Source organism: Sceloporus undulatus, chromosome 8 (assembly GCF_019175285.1).
Source record: "Sceloporus undulatus isolate JIND9_A2432 ecotype Alabama chromosome 8, SceUnd_v1.1, whole genome shotgun sequence".
Classification (NCBI taxonomy): Eukaryota; Metazoa; Chordata; class Lepidosauria; order Squamata; family Phrynosomatidae; genus Sceloporus; species Sceloporus undulatus.
In genome coordinates, this window is record NC_056529.1 from 31761347 (window position 1) to 31787388 (window position 26042).

At 45.2% G+C, this 26042-nt stretch overlaps 1 protein-coding gene across 2 annotated transcripts in view; it reads left to right on the forward strand.

The window, feature by feature from the left end:
• LOC121914483 (cytoplasmic phosphatidylinositol transfer protein 1-like) overlaps positions 1-26042 on the forward strand; it is a 52412-nt gene that overhangs the window by 21709 nt on the left and 4661 nt on the right. Inside the window, exons 3-10 of one of the 2 annotated variants that reach the window (XM_042437927.1) lie at positions 4212-4360; positions 16711-16799; positions 17771-17778; positions 18391-18462; positions 18977-19072; positions 19274-19429; positions 20356-20419; positions 25166-25292. In XM_042437927.1, the coding sequence (XP_042293861.1) occupies positions 4212-4360; positions 16711-16799; positions 17771-17778; positions 18391-18462; positions 18977-19072; positions 19274-19429; positions 20356-20419; positions 25166-25248 (717 nt within the window). In that variant the 3' untranslated portion in view covers positions 25249-25292. The remainder of the gene's footprint in view (positions 1-4211; positions 4361-16710; positions 16800-17770; positions 17779-18390; positions 18463-18976; positions 19073-19273; positions 19430-20355; positions 20420-25165; positions 25293-26042) is intronic. The other variant, XM_042437926.1, reaches the window with a different exon arrangement.

The following is a 26042-nucleotide window of genomic DNA, read 5'->3' on the forward strand; positions in this document are numbered from 1 at the left end:
TCATTAACAAGACAAAAAAGATGCTTCTCTTGAGATCCAGGCTGTCTCAGGTTGCATCCACATTGCAGGCGGCATCCAACTCTCATGGGGTTTTCTTGGCAAGGGGCATGCCATGGCCATCCTCTGAGGCTGAGAGAGTGTGACTTGCCCAAGGCCAGTCACCCAGTGGGCCAAACTTGGATTCGAACCCGGTGTCCTAGTCCAGTGCTCAAACCACTGCACCACTGGCTCTGTGGCCTATCCTTACTTTCCTCAAAATATGGCAAATAGCTGTGGCAACTACTAGGCGTCTTCCATCCAGCCAAATCGGAGTGCTTTTTTAGCAGCTCGAATTGCACTCTTCTGCTCAATATTTTTCCCTATTGAAATTATTGTGGGCTTTTAACAAATAAGTCAACTGAAAAAAGAATTAAATAATAATTTAAATGTATGCTCCATAATTGAGTCAAATGTATTTCCAATGTTTTGGATGCCTCCCTTCGCACATTGATAATTGCTGCGTACATGCATCACTTTATGTTGTTGTCTTGTTCTGACAGATAATAAATAGCTTAAAATGCTCTACAGATCTCGGAACGGTACTTAACCTACCTAGCAGAAATTGTCGTGACTTCCTTCCTTTTCCCTCCTATTAAGAAATCTCATTCTCATTTAAAAGGTCTTGTGAAGTCAGTCTCTATGCAAAGAAGTTTTCTTATGGTTAGGTACAGATATATAGTGATATTGCAGCATACATTTCCCTGCTATTTAACATGTTGGTGCCTAAATCCACATTCTTATTCTATCTCTTGCTTTGATGGGAACCCAGATCTACCCCATAATTCAGGCATGAGGTACCTGTTGCCCTCCTAAACTCCATGGACTGCTGATCCCATCATCCCTCACTATTGAGAATACTGGGCTGATGGAATTTGCAATCTGGCAACAAGTGGAGGGCTACAGATTGTCCATTCCGATTGTATTATATAGAGAGGGTCACTGTGACATAGTGATGTGTATGTTGGACTACGACTCTGGAGACCAGGGTTCGATTCCCGTAACCTTGGGCAAGTCACACACTCTCAGCCTCAAGGGAAAGCAATGGCAAACTTCCTCCTCTCTGTGTTTATGAAACGTAGAGGCCCTGTTCTCTCTTAAGATGTATCCGCACTGCAGAAATAATCCAGTTTGACACCACTTTAACCGCCACGGCTCAGGAATTCTGGGAACGGTCATTTGTTGTGGCACCTGAGTTCTCTGATAGAGAAGGCCGAATGGCTCACAAAACTACAATTTCCTGAATTCCATAGCTTTGAGCCATGGCAAAGTTACATCAAACTGGATTATTTCTGCAGTGCAGATGCAGCCTTAGCCTGGGGTGCTATTCTTCTGTGGGAAAGGAACAATGAATGGGTGCATTTGTTGTCGTTGTTGTTGTGAGCCGTCAAGTTATTTCCGACATATGGCAACCCTAAGGCGAAGTTGTCAAGGGGTTTTCATGGCACGGTTTGTTCAGAGATTACAACCCAATACAATATGCAATATACAAATGGCCATCCTCTGAGGCTGAGAGAGTGCGACTTGCCCAAGGTCAACCAGTGGGTTTTCATAGCCGAGCCAGGATTCGAACCCGGGTTTCCAGAGTTGCCTAACTTTTTCACCATACATTTGGGATGCAGTGAAAATGTATGAGTTGCAACTTAGGACTGGCAGATGATAGGAGTGGGTGGTTGTTAGCTACTTACTCTCATCTATCCCTGCATGTTTTGTTCTTGTGGTAAAACTCCAGATTTCTAAGCCCCCCTTTTCCCTCCGTTGGAGTGGGGTGAGGAGTTGGAACTGGCTCCGTTAATGTGTAAAAATAGATGGGAACATTTGTCTCGTTCAGATTAAAGCAGTTTTAGAGGACAAGCGGGTGGTGGAGCGTCGCGTGAGAATACTCTCGGAGCGAGCAGACCTCCCTACATTTTTATTTGCATTTTTTCATGGACGAAGGAGGCTTTTCTGCAAGGGTTAGTTCCAACTAGAGCAGACCATTGAATGCATTGCTCAAGGGCAAGGCAACATTTAAAGCGAATCAATGGGTCTGCTGTATCTGGGAATGAACAACTGGGTTTAGACTAATTCTTAATTACAATAAGAATCAGGATTTTTTGTATTGGGTGCCTTCAAGTCTTATGGCGATCCTAAGGCAATGCTGTCATGGGGTTTCCTTGGCAAGATTTGCTCAATGGGGGTTTGCCATTGCCTGCCCCTGAGGCTGAGAGAGTGTGACTTGGCCAAGGTGGCCCGGGGGTTTCACGGCCGAGCGGGGAATCGAACCCTGGTCTCCATAGTCATAGTGCAACCCTCAAACCACAGTTAGCGCATAAGATTTAGCACAATCCTATACATATCCTGTACTTCTACGAAGCAAGCAGTATTGAGTTAAGTAGGATTTAAGCTCGGATGTGAGTTGGGTTCATCTACGCTGCAGAAACAATGCAGTTTGACACCACTTTTAACTGCCAGATAGCCATCCTACAAAATCCTGGGATTGTTTTTTTGAGGCCATCTATGGCAGAGGAAGCGAAAGACCTTGCAAAATTACAAATCCCCAGATTCCATAGGATGGAGCTACAGCGCTTGAAAGTGGTGTCAAACTGCATTATTTTGACAGTGCAGATGCACCCTTCAGCCGAGCTAGCAGTGCATTGTGGTTTGAGCATTGGACGATGGAGCACAGGGCTTCAATCCTGATTTGGTTATGTAACCCCAACTTGGGCAAGTCACACTCTCTCATCCTCAGAGGATGGCAATGGCAAACCTGCTCTGTGTCCGGGAAAGCAGCCAAAGGGCTGATAAAGCAGCTAGTTATCAAACAAACAACCCCCTCCCAGCACAGCAAAGTCAATGTAAGCTACACAGTCCTGGAGAGTTGCAGTAGCTTTGCCAAAAGGGTTTACCAGAAGAATTGTCAGACGGTCCGAGGTTCAGGGTAACAGATAGGCAGGTAGATAAAGCAGTCCAAGGTCAAGTTTCCGGGTAGTCAAGACAAGAAGCCAAGGAGCCAGAGACAGAGTCTTTCCTCTAAAAGAGTCAGATATCCACTGGCAAAGAACCACACATGCTCCAGGTGCTTAAGAAGGCAAGGAGCTGGCCTTCAGCTGTGCCTGATTACGAAGACGCTTCTGATAAAGTCTCCGAGATCTTCGAAGGCCCTCTCTTTCTGCTCGACGCTCATTGAAGGTAGGCACACTGCCCAGATCCTCCTCCATGTCCACAGCCTCGGCACCAGGCAAACTTGACTGCTGAACCTCTGGAGGGGCCATAGACTCTGCTCCAGCAGAACTAGGGCCAGCCTCTGGCTCCTCCATTACAGGTTCAAGCCCCTGGGGCTCTGGCTCCTCCATTATAGGTTCAGATCCCAGAGGCTCTAGCTCATCCTCTGAGTCCTCCAAGCCATCTTCCAGGCTGGGCATGACATTCTGAAGAAACTCGCCCATGAAAGGTTCGCCATAAGTCAGAAACGACTTGTAGGCACACGACAACAACAACCGATGCACCTTTAATGTCTCTTTATCTGCCATGGCTCCATCCTGTGGAATCCTGGGATTTGTAGTTTGGTGCGGTGTTTAGCAACCTTTTTTTTAGAAAGCTGTAGCTTGTAGGAGAGGACTAGAGCTCTCTAGCAAGTCATGTTAGCTCCCTTGGAAAACTGCAAATCCCAGAAATCTGTAAAATGGGGACATCACAGCTAAAGTGGGACTAAATCATGCTATCTGGGTAGTGAAGATATATTCTGAGTTTGTTCTTAGTATAGAGACAGGATGAGCGCAAGAATGGTTTGAGACATACTGTGATATTTCGCAGTAGGTTTCAATTGACTGACAAGCATTTCTGACTCCCAATTATCTAAGAATAGCAACAATTTAAATGCTTCTTTCTCCATGCTGGAAAGGAACGCTGGGGGTTGGAGTGACTAGAAGTGGATTTTTGTTTGGAAAACCCTTGCATCTGGGCCCGGATCTGGTTCTGACCACCTAATTTTGAGTTGAACATATGCTCAGAGGCACCCTTTCCGTCCATTCTTAGGGCATATCAATCCGAGTTTTGATATAGCTAGTTACAAGCTGGAACATGCATGGCTGATGGAAGGACAGATGGAGCAATGGGAGAGACATTCACTCCGACTCTTCTCCCATGCCTGGGTCTCTGTATTTCAAAGCAATGTTCTTGTGTTTCCTCAACAGTACCGCGTTGGGCAGCTGTACACCATCAGCAAGCACAGCCACCAAGAGAGCGACAAAGGGGAAGGCGTGGAAGTGGTGAAGAATGAGCCTCACGACGACCCAGTTCACGGCCGCGGCCAGTTCACCGAGAAACGGGTGCACTTGTCCAGGTGAGCAGCTGAGAGGTCTGCTATGGGATTTCGCTACACTGGTAAAAAAGATCAGTGTGCGTGCCTGCATGTGTGAAAAAGCAACCCATGATCTGTTGTGGTTTGGATTCAGTAAGGCCCTTTACCAACTGGCTTGAAAGGGCAGAGTCGGGGCATAACATCCTCACGACGCATGCCCGACTCCTCTCCCCAGGGTGCTGTGATGCCATGCACTGCTCCACATGAGGTGCAGCATCATGGTGCACCTCCGGTGCTGCATCCAGAGGATGCAGTGCTGAAGGAGCGCCATATAGCCGTGCCACCATGGCTAAGGCACCCTTTTGAGAGCACAAAAAGGAGCCACTTTTTGTGGTTCCTTTTTGCACCCTAGAAAGGCCAAATTGGGGCCACGGTGCGAGGTTGCCGTGGTCCCAATCTGGCTAGGAAAGGGGCGGCTGGAGGTGGCCTGTCGAGTCCCTATGATCAAATCTTCTATCGGCACATTGCAAACATAACCTGGAAACTTTAAAAAACTTTCATTTTTATTAATACTGTATATACAGGGCGCCTTTCCCTTATGCGGGGGATCCATTTTGGACCCCTCGCATAAGGGAAATTCCACAGATGCTCAAGCTCCATTTAAAACAATGGGGCTTGTGCATGCGGTGCGGCATGGTGTGCGCACTTTGGGCATGCACACCATTGCCTTTTATGGTGAATGGCTTTCAGTATAAGCCACGTATGATGCGGGCACACTGTATATGCATAAGTCTAGAAATTTTAGTCAAAAAATTGACCCCAAAAACATAAGTCGACTTATCTACGGGGTCAATATATCTACTATGCGTTAACTCTGATTTAAAAAGGAGTCATCCCCTGGTCAAGAGTGTAGTCTGTCCTGGAAGCACTGAACCTTCTCAGTTGTCTCATCCATCCAGCATTTAAGGTGCACACAAGCAGAGAGGGATTTCAGAGGACAACGAAGATATTGGAGGATAGTATAGAATTCTGCGGTGCTTGTATATGAGAGATAGTTTTGTACCTTTGCACATGTTTGGGGGGCTTTCGGTGTGGTTTGGGGGGTAAAATTGCCCAGAAATCATGTTTAAAATCAAGAGGTTGTGGGGGGACATGATGGAAAGCTTCAGGGACCACACTTTGTCCAAAGGTACTGCTGTGTGCAATAGAGAACATTTGCTTCTTCGTGCAACAAATAACATTTGCTTATTATTTTCACACATTGCTTTTTACATCACGGTTAATTTTGAGCCATTTGAGGCAATATTGGTGTTCAAAAGCATTTTTTAAAAAGCAACGCATAAATAACAGCATAGCAACCGTTACTAACAAGTACGGTAATGTATTACCTTTAAACAAAAAACCCAACAGATGCTAGGGTCTCTCCTAAGTCAGTGCGTGCAAAGATTTGGAGCTCAAGGGAGGGATGGAAAAACCTCTACGCCAATGAGGCTGTTGTGCGGCCTACAAGCTTCTGCAGTTATCTCTGATCAAAGATTGCAGAAAACAGGTTATTTAAAAGCCATTTAAAGGTTTAAAAACCTGCTCTTAAACACCCCACATAGAACCGACAGCTGTGCGTTGAGTGTTGCACTGGGACTTACACCTGAGTGAAATTTTAGACTAACGTAGTACTTTCCGAAACATAGCCATCTTAGTCTGGTGGAATATCAGTATGCAAAGGGATCTTGCGGCATCTTTGAGATGTAAGTGGGGGAGATGGTTTTGGAAACAGCTGAATTAGAATATAGTCACAAACTCCAATCCATCAGCATTGATTGAACAAAGACAATGGCTTCCTGGCACACTACACAAGTTTGACATATCTCTTTTCTGTTTCCTAACCTGCACCAACCACATTCCAAAACTTCCTCCGCCATTCATATGCTCATCCACCCACCCTGGCCTTAGGCAACATCCTTCCTCCTGCCTTTGTCCCTCAACAACCATAGATAAAACCTGTAATCCTATGCCATGCCCACAAGGTTTGCATTTCTATGGCTTTCATGCAGTCTAGAAAGGTCCTTCCAGCCAGGGCATCAGATCACACCATGCGTCTGGGGAAATAGACAGAGGGGCCCAACAGACAGATCATTAAGACTGGTCTGGGGGTGGAGTCGGGGTGTGGCATCCACATGACGCATGCCTTGACTCCACCCCCAAGCTGGCGCATGCCACCATGCGCTACTTCACACAGTGCATGGCATCACAGCGCTCCTCTGGCAGCAGCAAAGGAGCACGGAAAAGTCGCACACCAGCAACTATGGCACTCTTTCCAGGGAACAAATAGGAGCCGCTTTTTGCACTGAGGAAAGGAGAAATCAGGGCCGCAGCATGTAGTTGCTGTGGCCCCAATCTGGTGCCAAGAGGAGTGGCTGCAGGCCACCCCTTAGGGGCAGTCTGTCAAGCCCTCAAGTCTACAAAAGCTCATGCTACAATTTCTTTCACACAGTCTCAAAGATTCCGCAAGATCCCTTTGCATACTGATATTGTATGTAAAGAGATCTTGTAGCACCTTTGAAACTCACTGAAAGAAAGGAGTTGGCAGCTTGAGTTTTCCTAGACTTAACCCTGCTTCCTCAGATGCATTTGGACAAGTCTTCTTCCACAAATGCCTCTGAGGAAGTAGACCTAAGTCCACGAAAGCTCATGCTGGCAATTTCTTTCTTTCAGTTTATCTCAAAGGTGCTACAAGATCTCTTTGCATGCTGATTTCACAAGCTGTTGCACTTTCTCTTGCCCTACAAGACAGTTCTAATCAGAGTTTGGATAAGTTTGGATAAGTTACTTTGTGAACTCCAACTTCTTCTTTTTTTCTTGCAAGAAACCCAGCAAAGAGGTGGCAGAAGTTGCATTAAACGTGAGGGGTTATGGAATGAGGCGGTGCTTATAGTGTGACACATCTCACTTATATCTACAAAGAAGCAGGCTGCTTTCTTGCAAAATGTAATTTAGCTGGATTTTAATCCTTTTCCTGCACTGCCACCCCCTTCTCCTTGCCTTTCATGTCTTTTTAGATGATAAGGAACTCTCAAGTTAACCATTTGCAATCTGCTCTGAGAGCATATTCTGGTTGAAGGGCAGAGTATAAATGCTCTTAACAAATAGTAGTTGTGGTGGCTGTGGGAGCCTGGGAGTAGCAGTGCAAGAAGGAGGACTTTTGCAGCTCTGCTTTTAGCACCTCTGCTGCCCAATAGCATCAGCATGCGACAGTAGTTTGAGTGTTGGACTATGACTCCGGAGACCAGGGTTTGATTCCCAGCTCGGCCACGAAACCCACTGGGTGACCTTCATCAAGTCATGCTCTCTCAGCCTTAAGAGGAGGCAATGGCAAACCGCCTTTGGACAAATCTTGCCAAGAAAACCCTAGGATAGGGTCGCCGTAAGTTGGAAATGACTTGAAGGCACACAGTAACAACAAGCTGCCCTGTAGCTGGATGCAGGACTTTGAACATGGGAAACCTATGCACCTTGAGCTAAGCTGCATAATGCCATGCTGACTCAGTGTTCTGCAGTTCTTCTCTCCTCATGTGCTCGCTGCTTCCCAATTAAGTTGTCAGAAATTTTGACAGTTGCTCAGTGCTAGCTTTTCTTTGAAGGCCCTGGGAGACAAAGGCACGCATCCCCCAAACCCATCCCATCATCCACCTGCGCCACCTACATAGCTGTCTTCCTTTGACTTTGCCTCCTCGCCCTCAGCCCCATTTGAACCATGGCCCTTGTATTTCAGAACACCGACATCCCACTCCACGGAGGGGCTGGGAGGAGTGGAATATATATATATATATTGATCATGATGAATGCATGCTGTCTTTGCCACATCTCTCATTGTCAAGAGCCATCTGCATCTGGGGACTTCTTGTAGAGTTTTTCTGAAACATATATATGAGTGAGTGTGTATTCGTCGTGTTTCATGGTGTACTTGTGTGGTGCTTGTTTTGCATGACACTTCTTTTGCACTTCTTGTCAGGACCTTTCTCAGCCCAGTTGAAAATGATACCTTTGGTCCAATACACACTGCAGAAATAATCCAGTCTGAGACCGCTTTAACTGCCCTAGGTCAGTGCTAGGGAATCCCAGGAATGGTAGTTTATGGTGGCACCAGAGCTCTTTCACAGAGAAGGCTAAATGTTTCACAAAACTCCCAGAATTCCCCAGCATTGAACCAGGGCAGTTAAAGCCATCTCAAACTGGACGGTTTCTGCAGTGTGTTTTGGACCATTGTCCTGTAAATATTTTGGGTCCAGGGACCTTGAAGCAGTGATTCCCAACCTTTGGTCTGCCAAAAATCTGGAGTGTCCCAGAAGCCCAAGCCAGCATGGCCACTGGTAAGGAATTCTGGGAACAGGAGTCCAAACATTTGGTGGGCCAAAGATTGAGAAGCACTGATGTAAAAGACCACTTTCATTCATACCAACCTGCCCAGATTCAGAAGCCAAATAAGAGCACTTTGGCTGGAGATCAGAAAGGAGATAGAACCTTCTTTGTGGTGCCACCGCAGCTTCTGCATCTCTCTTCCACTTAAAATCTGCCAGTCCTCAGCATTACAATCCTTCAACTGAATCCTACTTCTTGGCTTAAGTAGCACAGTGGTTTGAGCATTGGACTAAGACCTTGGAGACCAGGGTTTGATTCCTAACTTGACTATGGAAACCCACTGGATAATCTTGGGCAAGTCGCATCCTCTCAGCCTCAGAGAACCCCTTGATAGGTTCATCTTAAGATATCCACAAGTTGGAAACTATATGTTACCCTTGTGTTAGTGGTGATTCTCTTGAAGATCTCTGCTTTTGTTGATGTGCTTTTGTTGATGTGATGTGCAGAGATGTAGCTTGCAACTCATTTGTCATCTGTAGTTGGTGTGGCTGGTGCATCACCTAGTGGCCAAACTATGGAGACTCTCCTCAAACTTGGTTAATCCTGGGAGAAGAGACACGCAGTTTGCTTCTAGGCCTGTACTTGAAATCCTTCTGGCATGGTAGAATAAGGACACCTCTTCACCTGGCTGGCATCACCTTTGAGAACTAAGGGTCACCAACTAAGGGTCACCTCCAAGGGTCACCTCCGACTAGATCAGGAGGAGGCAGCCATAACAGGTCCAGAGGACAGATTTTGCCCCTTGACAGGTGACACAACAACATTTTGGGCCAAAAATCACAGTCAGAAGTCACTTTGGCTTGCAAATTCCAAAATCTGTTGCTTTGGTGGACTGTTGCTTTGGATGTCCAAGGACTGCTCTGGCGGTGATGTGGCCAGCATGACTTCACCAAAAACTATTACCTTCCCACTGAGAAGTGGTATCTATCTGGATTTGTATTTGCATATGACTTGCAAGGGGGGGTGTCCTATCGTGGGGGTTTCTTGGCATGATTATTTCAGAAAGGGTTTGCCTTTGCCTTCCAATGAGGCTGAGAGCGTGTGACTTGACCAAGGTCACTCAGTGGGTTTCCATGTCTGAGCCAGGATTTGAACCCTAGTCTCCTAGTCCAGTGCTCAACCATTACACCATACTGGCCCTCAACATATTTGATGTTTAATGGCCTAGCCAGGATTCAAACCCTGATCTCCAGAGTCATTTTCCAACACTTGAATCACTACACCACGCTGACGCCTGTATATGAGATTCATGAGTCTCTGAACTCCATCCCTCAAGTGACACACAACGGCAGTTCTGGTCCCTAGCAAGCTATTGCTGTGGCGCCGATAATAACATGTTTAGATTCTGCTGCCAGAGTTTCCCGTTTCCGAGACCCAAGGGACCCAGCTACGCCTGCAGATTCTCTACAAAATGGGAAAGCATGCTGTGCGAGTCAGCTTTTTCCTTAGGTTTGATTCCCAGGTCGTTCAGTTCTTTTCTGTTTGAGAAAAGTCCCTCGGAAGAACCGAGCTTAAGGGCAGAGTGTGAGTGCTTGGTTAAAGTTTAGAAGGATTTATATTTATTAGTTGCAAGAGTTCATAAGATTTCCTGCTCAACTGGTTCTGTATACAACCCCAGCTCTTCTTTGTCCCAGTGTATGCCCAGATTTAACTATTATTCCCTCTTGGGGAAAGCTTTCCTCTTGTCACAGATGGATAATCTACAAAATACACAGAGACGGAACAAAGAACTCCAGGTCAGAGAGAGGCTGAAAACCTGACATTCTGGCTTGAGCTAAACTTGTCATCCCTTCTCACAACCTTCCTCTTCCACAAAAGAAACCCTTCTGTGATCAGGAAGAATATCATGATTTAACAGACAAACTGCATGGGGTGCGTGTTTGACATTGCTTTAACTGCTATGGTTCCATCCTGCAGAATCGTAGGATTAGTAGTTTTGCACTCTTTGGCAGAGAAGGCTAAAGACCTTGTAAAAGTACAAAGGCCAGGGTTCTGTAGAATGGAGCTCCAGCACTTAAAGTGGCGTCAAACTGCATTATTTCCACAGTGTAACTGCCCCCATGGGGGATTATTTACTTTATTGTCCCTGATTGGAAGACTGAGCCATCTTGAGTACTGTACTCTGCCAAAAAGTACTAGTGCCTCACAAAACTACAAATCCCCAGATTCTTTAGGATGGAGCCATGGCAGTTAAAGTGGTGGCAGACTGCATTAGTTCGACAGTGTAGAGGCACCCCTAGTAAACCACCACACTCTGTAGAACCCAGAATCCCTCATCCACCATGGATAGCAGCCACATTTGCTGGAGGTTTTCTCGCATTATAATTAAAAAGTAACTCAGATGACCTCATGCCTCCTTGCACCATGTCTTAGTCGCACACTTCTATGGCAGATTTTGAACCTAGCTCTTTTTACCTGAGCTTTCGGCCTATTCCTAGCCTCTCCAGGTGCGGACATTGTCTTCCCAAGGGCCAGCCAGCGTCACAGAATAAATTGGAGAAATGAAATGAAATGAAGTCCTTTGATTCACTGAAAGGCTCTGGCCATTCCTTATTGTCTGCTGTTCTCTAGGTCCTGCCATCGCCATCCTATCACCACTCAAGCCTTTTCCATTTCATCTCCAGCGGCACAAAATGTTCCCATCGCCTGGGATCCGGAAAAGGTTCCTAGCTAGTTTCTCATCAATGCCTGCTGCCATTCAGCTCCCATCCTCTTTTCTGATCAATAGCTGCTTTACATCCCCAAAGAGGCCCCCTTGAGTTAATGGATCCCATGAAGTCAACTCTTGCCAGCCATGCCAACGTTGCCCACTTGGTAGGGCTCAAGACTTTGGGGGGCTACAGACACAATAACCGCTTTCTATTATTAGAAAGTCCAGCTGCATTGGCAGCGGGGCTTCCTGACATCTCACGTGTGCGCCCATCTCTGAGGACAACACATGGGAGAACATCCTTGCTAGATAACATCCATTTGGCACGGGTGTCCGAAATAAAGCTTCCCAGGATTAGAAGCCTTTGTGCGGTTGCAGCAGTGATCGGCTCTGCCAGCTGCCACCGCCACCTGCAATGAGTCCCTTTCCGGCGTTCTTTGTCTTTAAATACATAAAGGAGATGGGGAGTTGGGATCATCCTGTCATGCTTAGCCTTCAGCAAAGCCTGGCTTCTTCTAGGAGTAGCCAAAAGGAAGGAGGAAGATACTGCGCTGTCTGTTCCTTGTCCTTTTCTGCAGCTGCTGCTAAGCAAGGCTAGGATCTATTGGTGAGTGTTTGGATTGCTATGCTAAGAAAAGGAAAGGGGTTCTTAAGATGAATGGAGCAGTTGGCAGGTTGATAGCTGCAACAATCACCTTGAAGGCATCTTGCCCCATTGAGCCTCTCACCACTGAGCTTCTGCATGAACCAGTTTTTGTGCCACACTCAGACATCTTAGTTTAGCTCTGTACATTTGTGCAAATAGTCACACTTGTTGTTCCAACACCCAATTCAAAGTATAGTAGGCCCTTGGTATCTGCTGGGGTACCCCATGGATACCAAAATCCATGGTTGCTGAAACCCCATTAAATACAATGGCAGAGTCAAATGGTGTCCTTTATATAAAACAGCAAAATCGAGGTTTGCTTTTGGGAGTGTGTGTGTGTGTGTGTGTGTGTGTGTGTATTATTGTCAAACCATGGGCAAGGAATCCATGGATACAGAGGGCCAACTCTATGCAATGCTACTAAGCTTTGGTGGAGCTAAATCCACATATAGCTGTAAATTGTTGTTATTGTGTTCCTTCAAGTTGTTACCAACTTATGGCGAGCCTAAGTTGAACCTATCATGGGGTTTTCTTGGCATGCTTCTTCAGTAACATCTTCTGAGCCTGAGAGAGCGTGACTTGCCCAGGATCACCCAGTGGGTTTCCATGGCTAATCCAGGATTTGAATCCTGGTCTCCAGAGTCTTGGTCCAACACTCATAGAATCATAGAATCATAGAATCGTAGAGTTGGAAGAGACCACTACGGCCATCCAGTCCAACCCCCTGCCATGCAGGAAATCCAAATCAAAGCATCCCTGACAGATGGCCATCCAGCCTCTGTTTAAAGACCTCCAAGGAAGGAGACTCTATCACCCTCCAAGGGAGTGCATTCCACTGTCGAACAGCCCTTACTGTCAGGAAGTTCCTCCTAATGTTCAGGTGGAATCTCTTTTCCTGCAGCTTGCATCCATTGTTCCGGGTCCTGTTCTCTGGAGCAGCAGAAAACAAGCTTGCTCCCTCTTCAACATGACATCCTTTCAAATATTTAAACAGGGCGATCATATCACCTCTTAACCTTCTTTTCTCCAGGCTAAACATCCCCAGCTCCCTAAGTCGTTCCTCATAGGGCATGGTTTCCAGACCCTTCACCATTTTTGTCGCCCTCCTTTGGACACGCTCCAGTTTCTCAATGTCCTTTCTGAATTGTGGCGCCCAGAACTGGACACAATATTCTAGATGGGGCCTGACCAAAGCAGAATACAGTGGCACTATTACTTCTCTTGATCTAGACACTATACTTTTATTGATGCAGCCTAAAATTGCATTGGCCTTTTTAGCTGCCGCATCACACTGTTCACTCATGTTCAACTTGTGGTCTACTTGGACTCCTAGATCCCTTTCACACGTAGTTTCATTCAGCCAGGTGTCACCCATCCTATATCTGTGCATTTTATTTTTCCGCCCTAAATGCAATACCTTACATTTCTCTGTGTTGAATTTCATTTTGTTAGCTTTGGCCCAGCTTTCTTGTCTATTTAGGTCATTTTGAATCTTGATCCTGTCTTCTGGGGTATTAGCTATTCCTCCTAATTTGGTGTCATCTGCAAATTTGATAAGTATGCTCCCAATTCTGTCATCCAGGTCATTGATAAAGATGTTGAATAGCACTGGGCCCAGGACAGAGCCCTGTGGGACCCCACTGGTCACTTCTCTCCAGGATGAAAAGGAGCCATTGTTGAGCACCCTTTGGGTTCGGCCGGTCAACCAATTACAGATCCATGTAACAGTTCCTTTGTCTAGCCCACATTTTACAAGCTTGTTTGCAAGAATGTCATGGGAAACCTTGTCAAAGGCCTTACTGAAATCAAGATATACTATATCCACAGCATTCCCTTCATCTACCAAGCTGGTAATTTTATCAAAGAAAGAGATCAGGTTTGTCTGGCATGACTTGTTTCTCTGAAACCCATGTTGACTTTTTGTGATTATGGCATTGCCTTCTAGATGTTCACAGACTCTCTGTTTAATGATCTGCTCCAGAATCTTTCCTAGTACTGATGTCAGACTAACTGGACGATAATTGTTGGGATCCTCTTTTTTCCCCTTTTTGAAGATGGGGACAACGTTTGCCCTCCTCCAGTCTGCTGGGACTTTTCCTGTTCTCCAGGAGTTTTCAAAGATCATTGCCAATGGCTCCGATATTACATTTGCCAGTTCTTTTAATACCCTTGGATGGAGTTCATCTGGTCCCGGAGACTTAAATTCATTTAGATTAATAAGGTGTTCCTCTACTATCTCTTTACTTATTCTGTGCTGAAATTCCCCTATTCTGTCCTCTGCTCCATTATCCTCAGGTTGAGCACCCTTTGCCTTTTCTGAGAAGACTGAGGCAAAGAAGGTGTTGAGTAATTCTGCCTTTTCTCTGTCTTCTGTTAGCATTTTGCCATCTTCTCCATGCAGTGACCCTACCGTTTCCTTCTTCTTCCTTTTGCTGCGGACATATCCAAAAAAGCCCTTTTTGTTGTCTTTAACCTCTCTAGCAAGCCTGAGTTCATTCTGCGCTTTAGCTTTTCTGACTTTACCCCTACACATGCCTGCTATTTCTTTGAATTCCTTTTTTGTGATTTCCCCCTTTTTCCATTTCTTATACATCTTCCATTTCAAACTTAGCTCGGTTGAAAGTTCCTTAGTCATCCATCCTGGTTTCTCAAACCACTACACCATACTGGCTCTAGTAGATAAGTGCAAAACTGAATTTCTTGCTCCTTTTTTCCTTTATCTTCTGGTGCCACCAACAGGGAATAGCGTTTAGATGCTTGCTTTCCCAGCTCGGTGCTCTCCAGATAACTGGATGACTACAACTCCCATCCTCCCCAATTGGTTTTATAATATTGTTGCTGCTTTCCATGCTTTCAAGTCATTTCCGATTTATGCTGACCCTAAGGTAAATCTATTGCAGGGTTTTCTTGGCAAGTTTCTTCAGAAGAGGTTTGCCAATGCCACCCTTTTGAGGCTGAGAGAGCCTATGCTCACACAGTGGGTTGCCATGGCTGAGTCAAATTCAAACCCTGGCCTCCAAAGTCATAGTCCAACACTCCAACCACTACAACCACACTGGCTCTTATTGTGTATAGCTATATATTTTAAGCTTAATCGACCCAAATATCAAAGTGCCACCTTATCTCTATTCTCTGCACATAGGCGGTCTTTCTTCCTCTTGCTTTATATAAATAGGCATGTGCAACTGTTCGTGATCTGAAGCCAGGAGCTTTTCTGTTTGGTTGCCAAAACCCATCCTTTTCCTTCCCACCTTTGTTGGGTTGCTTGATAGCCTCTGAGTGGAAAACTTCGCTTGTCTTCGGTGACAGCTCAGGCTGTGGGGCTCTTTCTCTCCACAAGCCGTGGATGCGAGAGAGGCTGTATTTTTAGACTGCATCCTCACGATTCTCCACTCAGGGGATCCTATTTATAGAGCACTGAACTGAACCGGAATAGTTTGACCGGTGGCGAAAGAGGGAGAAGAAACGTGTCTCTCTTGCCCCACATTTCAGGAGCAAAATAGCTGTTCAGGCTGCATAAAAGCCTCCAGGATCCCAGCAGAGAGTCTAAGGTCTAAACTGCACTGCAGAAATGTTGCAGTTTGACACTGCTTTAACAGCTCAGTGCTGTCGAATGTGGTTTTGCAAAATATTTAGCCTTCTGTTGCACCACAAATGACAAGATCCGTGGACGCTCAAGTCCCATTAAGTATAATGGGTAGTAAAATAGTGTCCCTTAGGTAAAAAAAGGAAAAGTTAAAGTTTGCTTTTTGGAATTTATATATATTTTTGAATATATTTTCAAGCCATGGATGGTTGCACGGATAGGGAACCCATGGATATGGAGGCCCGGCTGCACCGTCATAATAAGTAAATTTAAAACGTTGACAGTGTTTTCTCACACCCGAATGTCTTTAGGAGATAATAACGCTGGGTAAAGTGGAAGGCAGTAGGAAAAGCAGAAGGCCATATTGTGCATGGATCAGTTAGATAAAGGAAGCCACAATCCCTGTGTTTGCAAAAGCTGCTGGTCTTGGAGGGCTCTCATTCATAGGGTCATCATAAATCGTAGCTGACTTGATGGGAAATAGCATTGAATATCTTTGGTTTCATTGATATGGGTCATTCCACATTCTTTGGCACTTTTAAAACCTGGACTTTTAATTGCAATCTAAGAGGCCCTATATAGATAGGCCAAAATAAAGCTGCTTCACATCACTTTGGAGGTATGCTGTTTAAATGATGCATGCATCCTAAGAGTCTAGAAGCCACTCCAAAGCCATGCTCCAGTCCTAAGGACTGGAATGTAGCTTTGGTACGGCTTCTGGCCTTTTTGGGAAACATGCATCATTTAAACAGCATACCTCCAAAGGGACCCGAAGCAGCTTTATTTTGGCCTGTCTGTATGGGCCCTAAGAGTTTGTTGTGTCATTTTCGACTTACGGTGAACCCTATGGTTTTTTGGGGTTTTTTGCAAGTTTCTTCAAAGTGAGTTTGCCATTGCCCTCCTCTGAGGCTGCGAGAGTGTGACTTACCCAAGGTCACCCAGTGGGTTTACATGGCAGAGCCGGGATTTGGACCCTGGTCTCCAGAGTCATAGTCCAATGCTCAAATCACTACACCACAATGGCCCTCCTAGTCTAAGAGTTAGATATACTAATTTTCGGTTTCGTCTCCGATTCTTCCTCTTCTCCTCTGCAGCAAGCTTCCCAGCTGGGCCCGTGCCGTGACCCCACGGATATTCTACATTACAGAGAAAGCCTGGAACTATTACCCCTACACCATCACAGGTAAGGGAGCCCTTTGAAAAATGGTCCAAGAGTATGCTTCACTCAGTATCCCATTTCCAGCAGTAACCAGCCAGATCTCTTTGGGACCTACCTAAACAACAGTCCGCAAAGTGATTGTGTGGCACCTTTGAGACTAACTGAAAGAAAACAGTTGGCAGCATGAGCTTTTGTGGACTTAAGTCTACTTTCTCAGGTGGAAGTAGACTTAAGTCCAAATGCATCTGATTGCATGAGCTTCCCTAACCTTCATCTACGTTTTCAGATGCATTTTTATTATCGGACACTAGTACATAATGTTATTTTTGAGTATCAGTTCTCATTCACTCTTCACTTGCTGCAAGCTATGTTTGTAAGATTATGTGCAGTCATTTTGTTTTGAAATGAAACCATTTGATTAATAAACTAGTGAATTAAAATTCTGGATTTCTCTTCATGTCTCAGTGTTAACAAATTGTTTCTCCTTTACCAATATAGTGTTGGCGTGTTAGTCCTCATAAAGGCTGAGTCTCACTTATCTGAAAATACTAAAAAAAAAGTATAAATTCCAAATAGTGAACCGTGATTTTCCATTATATATAAGGGACACCATTTTGCTATGCCATAATATTTAATGGGACATGAGCATCCATGGATTTGGTTAACCAATGGGGGAACCTGGAACCAAACCCAGTGGATAACAAGGACCCAGTGTACTAACACTTCCAGGCTCTGTAAAGCTCTGGCTAAAGAAGTGTATTGTGACACTATTTTGTTTGGGTGCAAGGTTACCTGATTTTCCCTTTGCGGCTTTCCCAACAAAAGCAAAGTTAGCAGCAGGGCTCAGTAGCCAGTTTGTTTTCTGCCTGGCCTGTTATATCTATAATAGTGACTGTGAAAAGCCTTGTTCCTCCTGAGCCTCATCACTGATTCTTTCTGTGTGTCTCTCCTTTGCCGTTCTGTGGATTCCTGGAATTATCTCGCTGTCGCCTCAGAGTACACGGTAAGTGCCAAGATGCGTATGCGCATTCAGTGCTCTTCTCTTTCTCCAGTGGGACCAATTGTGGCAGGAAAACATCCAGTGGCAGAGATGCCTCCTGAGCTGGAGGGGATGGATCATAGAATCGTAGAGTTGGAAGGGACCCCAAGGGCCATCCAGTCCAACTCCCCTGCCATGCAGGAACTTACCATCAAAGCATTCCTAAAGCCATCCAGACTCTGTTTAAAGACCTCCAGGAGGATCTGCTAGGGATAAGAAAGCCAGAAGATAGGGGGAGAAAGTGGTTGGTAAAGAGGGGATGCAGCATTGTTCCAAGACGTTTTGCTGCCTGTTTAGAGATCTGATATTGTTAATCCTTATCTAATACTGTCAAGTATGTAGTATAGCCCTATGGGTTTTTTTATGGCATAGAGCAAAAACTTTGCAACTTCCATTGCCTATTGTTTCAATGTAAAAATCTTGGCTTTTTAAATGAAAAGACTTGTGATTCTAGCCCTTGGGGATGGAAAGTTATAAAACATGTGGGAGCTAGAAAAGTGGTTTGGGGACTGTAGCTAGATGCCGATATGTATCCACATACATTCTCATAATCTCCATCAATCTCATTCTTTGTAGTGCTCCTTTCTGCCAAAATTTTCCATCTACATAGAGACCAAGTATGAGGATAACTGCGGAGACAGCTCAAATGTGAGTATTCATAATGCACAGCACAATAAAAACCGACAGTCTCCAAGGGACAACAGAGGACACAGTGGGAAGTAGGGAAGGTACCTCTACTTGCCTTAAATTTCCAGTTTGAGCAATATTAAAACAGGCCTGTCAGTAGCTTTGGTTCAGTCACATGAAGCTGCCATGCAGACTCAGACCCATTCATGGGCTGAAAACACTAAAACCCACAAAGTACCCTTAATCTGAACAATATAGAACCAGGCAATAGGACAGGTATGAACTGACCACAAGCTCCTCAAGAGCAATAATGCATCCACAACATCACTGATTTAATGCAAAGTAACGTGTATGTTACTGTGTGCCTTCAGGTCATTTCCGACTTATGGCAACCCTATCATGTCCCACAAAACTACAGGTGCCTGCATCTCGTAGTATTGAGCCAGGGCACTTAAAGCAGATTATTTCTGCAGTGTGTTTTGGACCTCTCTACTGGCCTGATCCATTTTCCTTTCCCAACCTTTTGCCTTCCCAGATCTTCCACGGTGAAGAAATCTTGGGAGACCATGAGGTGACGTTCCTGGACATTGCTTTCGACGAAATCCCTGAGCGCTATTACCGGAGTATAGAGGTAAACGTCTTGCTTTAGTATTGGGAGTATCTAGTATTTCGTATCTCCCTGTGTGTGACCTTTCTTTTTATTGTGTTTTAGTCCTGTTCTGGACTTAAGAATACACAATCCCTATAAAAATGCAAACAGAGAACAATGCAACTTACATGTTGGTTATCTTCTGTTATCAACTCTTGTTTTTCCTCTTCTCCTCGGTGGCAGGATCTCCGGCACTTCAGTTCGGTGAAGACAGGCCGCGGTCCCTTGCGGGAGGGCTGGCGGGAAAACACCAAGCCCATCATGTGCTCCTACAAGTTGGTGACCGTCAAGTTTGAAGTGTGGGGCCTCCAGACACGGGTGGAGCAATTTGTCCACAAGGTGAGATGCAAGGAGTTAGTTAAGGCCTGGAGCCTTGAAGGGATGGTAGGAATGGCCATTGTAGCGAGCATGGGCATGACTATTTCTGAGTTCAAGAAACAACCTGAATCTGTCCCACTGCAGGGGAAGGCAACAAAGGAATGCTCAGTACATGCACAGCACACATGGGGCCCTTGTCACTGCTGTTGGAACAGCTACTTCTGTTCCTTGTGTGGCACGCTGAGAATGGGGCTATCAGCATCTCCAGATAGTTTGCAAAGGTTCATTTTTGGACCCCAGCTCCAAGAATGCACCAGCTAGCATGGCCAGTGGCTATGCTGAGTGCTGGATTATGGTAGTTATACTTCCCTGCAAAACATAGCTCTTCCAAAGCCTGGGTTTACTGTTTACCTATAGGGCAGTGGTTCCCAACCATTGGTTCACCATTACTTTTGGACCTCAGATCCCAGATGCCCTTGGGCAACTTGGCCAGTAGTTATGAATTATGGGAGCTGAAGTCCAAAATATCTGGAGGACCAAAGGTTGGGAACCACTGCCATAGGGAGAGTTAAGTTTTTGATTTTTAACTGAAATTCTCAACCACCTACATTGTGCCAGATTCAGTTAAATGGACTTTAGCAAAGTGAAGTGAATCCCATTGCGCCAGCCTGTCATGTAGCTATTAAAAACAAGGCTCTGTTTTGTAAAATGTTGGAAGGAGGAGGAAGCCACAGCTCTAATTTAGTATCTTAGACATCGAATAGACAAGAATTCAGAACCAGACTTGCAAGAGAGAAATGCTCACCTGAATGGGTGGATCTCTTCATTTTGTTTTTTCCCCCTCTTTCAATTTTGCTTAATCTCATTCCTTCTGTCAAATTTACAACAAAATGGAAAGTTCTTCATATATATATATAGAAATAAAAACCCAAAGTTCTGGATTGCAGGTCATTCGGGACATCTTGCTGATAGGCCACCGACAAGCGTTCGCCTGGGTGGACGAATGGTGTGGTAAGTGAACCTCTTCGCTTGGTCCCAATGGGCAGGAGGGAAAGAGGGATAAAATATCCTGGGTGGACAGTGGGAGAATTAATGTGTAGCACATTAATGTCCACACACCCTTTTCCTGAGTTGCCTCCATCCTTTTTTTCTCCTTGGCCTCCCAGATCTCTGATCATTTCCCTAGTATGGTTGGCCCTCCATATCGCCAAGGGTTCGATTCTGGACTCCCTCTGCAGATATCAAAAATTGCACGACCTCAAGTCCCATTAATAGATGCCTATGTGCACATGGCTGTGAGCATGGCTGTCATTTACTACAATGGGGCAGCGCTGTCCGTGGGTGCTCCAGTCCACGGATGGCTAGTCCACCAATACAGAGGGCTGACTGAACTATTCCATAAAACATCTAGGGGTAGTTGTGTTGGCCATATAGCAAATCCAGTAGCATCCAAACAATGATACCTTTATGGGGCCAACCAAAATGCACAATGCAATGTTGCAAGCTTTCGAAGTCACACTGGCTTCTGTTTTGCCTGAGGAAGACGTCAGTGTGTCTTCAAAAGCTTGCAACATGTAACTGTGCATTTTGGTTGACCCAACAAAAGTATCATTGTTTGGATGTTATTGGATGTACTATTCCTCATTTGACTTGATCTGATTATGAGTCTGCATTGAGACGGTTGAAAGGCAACTGATCTCACCAAATACTCACAATTTAAATTGTGGTGGAAGGTGGGAGACGTTCCCCGTTGATCATCCTTCTTGACTCTCGGCCATTGGAATCCTCTCATACAAATGGAGCTGTTTTGAAATTAAGTCTGCTTCCCCTGGCTCTGCAACAGCTGGATCCTATTTATTTTTAATGTTTACTCACTTACATGTTTGTAACCCTCATTTTGATTTTAGAGATCACCAAGAGGGCTTCCAAAGCATCCAGCCCTCCCATAAAAGGCATAATTTCATATAAAAACCGACATTGATAAACGATTGCATCTAGGATTCCAGCCAAGAGTAATTCATTTTCATAAAATGGATTGGATTTTTTCCCAGGTACAGGGTTGTAGCATGCCGCACCCGGCGTACAAGTTGGCTGTGTGTATGCACTTGAGTCTCATAGGAGTGAGTGTGTGTTCACTCAAGAGTTGTGGAAGAGGGACAAAATTGTGCATCCAAACATCTTTCCACTTCTCTCCAGATTTATGGACCACAAAACCATCCCTGGCCAGGCATATCTACCAAATATCTCTATCCTCTGAACTTGGGGCCCTGCATTGCTCTGGGTCCCCGGTTGGTTACTCTGAACCGGTGGCAGGTAGTTGTTTCCATGTCAGTGGGTTGGTGAATTTGTGTTGGGTTTTAATCTGAACTTTAAAGGGGTTCTCCAAGGTGCAGGAGCCAAATAGCTTCAGCCTCTTGAATAGCACCTTTACAGTTTAGACATAGGCCTGGATTCACCACCACCCCATTGGCATGGAAGGCACCAACCACAATGCCCTTCCTAGCTCCTTAAGATCCGCTGTTCTTCTAAGGATGCCCTTCTCAAGGGTAAGTGGATATCAGCCAGAACAAAAAACTACAGAAGCCGCCATGTGATCCATGGATGAAAACACAAATCAGAGTTGGGTAAAACCCTTATTAGTCACCAGCCAAAGTCTTACAAAAGTGCCTCTGTGCTGAGCTGACTTAGGAGCTCTAAGTGACGCCATTGATAGACATCTTCCGGCTTGTTTGGCTTCAGAAATGGACAATGATCGACTGTGAATCCAAGCAGCAGGAGGTGCAGACCGATAAGCCTTCATAACCTAACTCTACCTCACTCCATTTGCCGTCAGACCAGAGTTTATCACACCGGGGCTAATTTCGGCATTAAAGAGAGATTAAGGTGCACTTAAAGCATCCTGCAAATAAAGCGAAAATGGCAAGTAATTGTGCAAATGATTATCACACGCAATTGCACAAATAAAGCGATATCGGAAATGCATTGTCGCTGAAATCTCCAAAGTAAAACAATGTGTGTTAATGCTTCTTTGTGACCACTTTCATGGCAGGTGTTGTGCGACATCGTGTGAAATGGTTTCACATAATTACACGGTTTTTGCGGGATGTTCAGGCTTTAAGCTCCCGATCTCCTTTGTGTGATAAACTCCTTAGGCTAGTTGCATAGCTAATGACCACAATATCCCGACAGACTTTCTTGTGATTATTTGTTTCTTCCTTTCTACCATGTATGAAAAGGTCTGGAGAACTCAAAAGTGTACACCTATATAGATATATATAAATATAGATATATATTGCAATCAGCCCTAGTAAAGGTATTACCCAGCTCTGATATTGAAATAGCAGAACGTAACTCTTCCTCCCCTTTCCCTCACTTTTGGAGTAAGATGTCCTAGCTTCCTTTTCTAACACTGCTAACTCCCCCTCCAAATCCCCATTCTTTGTGTGTAGTTTTTGTCTCCTGCTTTTCCTGAGTCTGTTCTTTCATGGAGTTTATATTCAACCAACTCCCCTTCTTTATTTGTTTTTGCGTATTACTACTAGCTTACTACTGGAGGACCAGTAGTACTAGGACCAAAGGTTGACAACCACTGTCTTGGAGGTTGTGCAACCTCAAGGCATTGTAGGAAATGTGTGGCAGCATGTAGCTGCCTCCCTTCTGGCAAAAAAGACGTGTGAACAAACAAGCTTTCATACTGGGTCCCCAGCAGCTATCCATCCTGGAGCCAGTTAATTTGAAACTAGTTTTTAATAAGGGCCTTGCAGTGGCAGACTAGGATTCGATCCCAGCTCAGCCATGTAAACCCACTGGGCATGTCACACTATCTCAGCCTCAGAGGATGGCAATGGCAAACCCCCTCTGAAGCAACTTGGCAAGAAAACCCCATGATAGGTTTGTCTTAGGGTCACCATAAGTTGGAAACGACTTGAAGGCACACATCAGCAAAACAACAAAGTGGCACATGACTGGCACGAGTGATGCCCAACATCAGATCCCTGGATCAGAAAAGAGTGAGAGCATCAATGCTGATAGTTAGAGCAGCTTTTCTTGGAGGAAACTGTTGCAGGACAAGTAGATCTATCTATCCCTCACACTCTTGAAATGTGAATTTGTAAATACTGTAGGGGAGCTCCAATTAAAGTCATATGCTTCTCATTTAGGCCCCAAAATTGAAGCCGCTGTGTTGTCAATGGCCTTTGCATAAGGACAGCTGTCACAAGTATGACCAATAGTGAAAAGCTTAGCACATCTGGGGATCATGCTTTGTAAAATTTCCTTCAAGGTGCCAGTCCACAAGTGTGCTTGGCTTTGCCATCCCCTGGTAGAAATTAATGATCCAGTAGAAAGGCAAAATATGAAGAAATGGAATTTGAGATATAACCTCAAAAGCAGCTTTGCAAGGGACAGTAAAGTTGTGGAAGAAGCCCTAAGTGGCTATAGACTACTGCATCAGACTGTGATGCTGTCTTCCATCTATCCCTCTTGGATTACAGCCTCTAGCAATGCCAATGGGTGATGAAATCCCTGTTGCTTCCTATCATCATTTTGAAATAGACGGTAGAGGAAAACGGGTATTTTGAAACTCAAGGATATAGCACTGTTAGTCTAGAGAGTCAGTATGTAGCGAGATCTTGTAGCATCTGAGGAAGTAGACAAGACTAGGAAAGCTCATGCTGCCAACTTCTTTCCTTCAGTTAATCTCAAAGGTACTACAAGATCTCTCTACTTTGGTTGTTATAGGACTCTGGGGTGCTTGTGGAATCGGGGGTGTTTTTGTGTGTTTGGGGGGCTTTTGTGTAGTTTTGAGACAAGCATTGCCTTAAAAAAATAGTGGGGCTAGGAAGCTTTGAGGGCCACAAAAGTGATGTCTTGGGGCCATATGGCCCATTGGGCTGCACCATGCCAATCCTGATCTATGTTGAGGGAAGTTTAGATTTTTCTTCCCCCTTTTTCTTGTATAATGATACTAATCACCCCATCACTACCCGCTGAAACTGCTCTCAGCTTTCTCACATTTCTATGCCTTCCTTGTTGGGGATAACTCTTAATACACTTGCTCTTTCTCTACTCACTTCCCCAAAAGGAGACTTTCTCCACATTGGTGGGAACCTGTAGGAAGAAATCACCCTTGCAAATGTACACAATGCAGAGGAACAGAGCTTGGAAGGTTATTTTTCAAAAGGTGTTATTTTTAACAACAAGTTCCAAATTCTAGGATTCCATTGGATGGAGCCATGACAGTTAAAGCGATGCATTAATCCTGCAATGTGGGAGAAGCCAAGGTGACTTCTCCATTGCTGGAAGAAGGCAGCCTTGTCATGCCAAGTCATTAGAGAAGTGGAGGAGGTGAACCTCGCAAAAGGAGGATTCTGCAGTTTTGGTGCCATTGTTAAGAAGGCCCTGCCCAAAGCTGGGGAAAGTGGCTTTTGAACTACAGCTGGGATCTGTAGTCTAAAAGTCACTTTCAAATGCTCTTTTCCTCTCTTCCCACCCTGTGATACCCTCAAGGAAACAATGGACATGCTGATCTTGCTGTTTTAGGGGTGCGGAGTTTTTCCAGACACAAAAGGGACACATGCCTCCCTACTACAAATGACAGATGACTGGCCCTGTCGTCCTTGCCAGTTCCTTTGGGCATCCCTCACCATTTTCACCTGGGCTGAATTCCACCCACCAGCCCTTTCTTGCTCATTGGCAGCCTTTGGGCAGCTCCTCTTTCCTGCCTTTGTGTGCTTAACCAAGCTCTGCGTGTTACAGACATGTCCCTGGAGGAGGTTCGTGCCTTCGAGACTCAGATGCACGTGGCCACAAACAAAAACTTCAACGGCCAGGAGCCCTAACACACCCCACCTGCCCAGCCCTGCCCAGGACTCCTGTTTTGTATGTACGTTCTGGTTTGGGGGGGTTGCTGTCATTACATTTCCTGAAATCTCAGATCTGTGGCTTCTGCCCCACCTTACCCAAACCCCTACTTCTGCCAAGGCTTTGCCTTCCTTTGGACACAGCTATGGGGGGCTTTTTTGCACCCGTTCCAGAGAATGAAAGCTTGGGAGCCACTGGTTCTAGCTCAGCACATTCAACACTGACTGGTAGGAGCTTTCTAAGATTTTTAAGAGGGGCCTTTTCCAGAACTACTTGGAGATACCTAGGAATGGGCTTTGGAACTTCTGTACACCAGTTCATGTGTTCTGCTACTGAACTATTGCCTTATATCTAAAAGTAAAGTAAAATTGTAGTCCTCTTGGTGAAAGGTTGACTCAGAGAAGGACACAGGAGAGGAGAGCAACTAGCTATATCCCTGCTTACATGTCAGCCTAGTTTTGAATAGGATTAGGCTCCCAGCCATTTCAAATAGGAGGGAAAAGTCAATTTTGCATACAGGTGCACTTCAGTTAATGAATATGCAAAGGGATCTTGTAGCACCTTTGGGACTAACTGAAAAAAGTTGGTAGCAGGAGCTTTCATAGACTTGACCCCATTTCCTCAGATGCATGCGGACAAATAAGAAATAGCTTTTTGTGGGTTTTTCGGGTTATGTGGCCATGCTCTACAAGAGTTTGTTCCTGATGTTTCACCAGCATCTGTGGCTGGCATCTTCAGAGAATTCACAGATGCTGCAGAACGTCAGGAACAA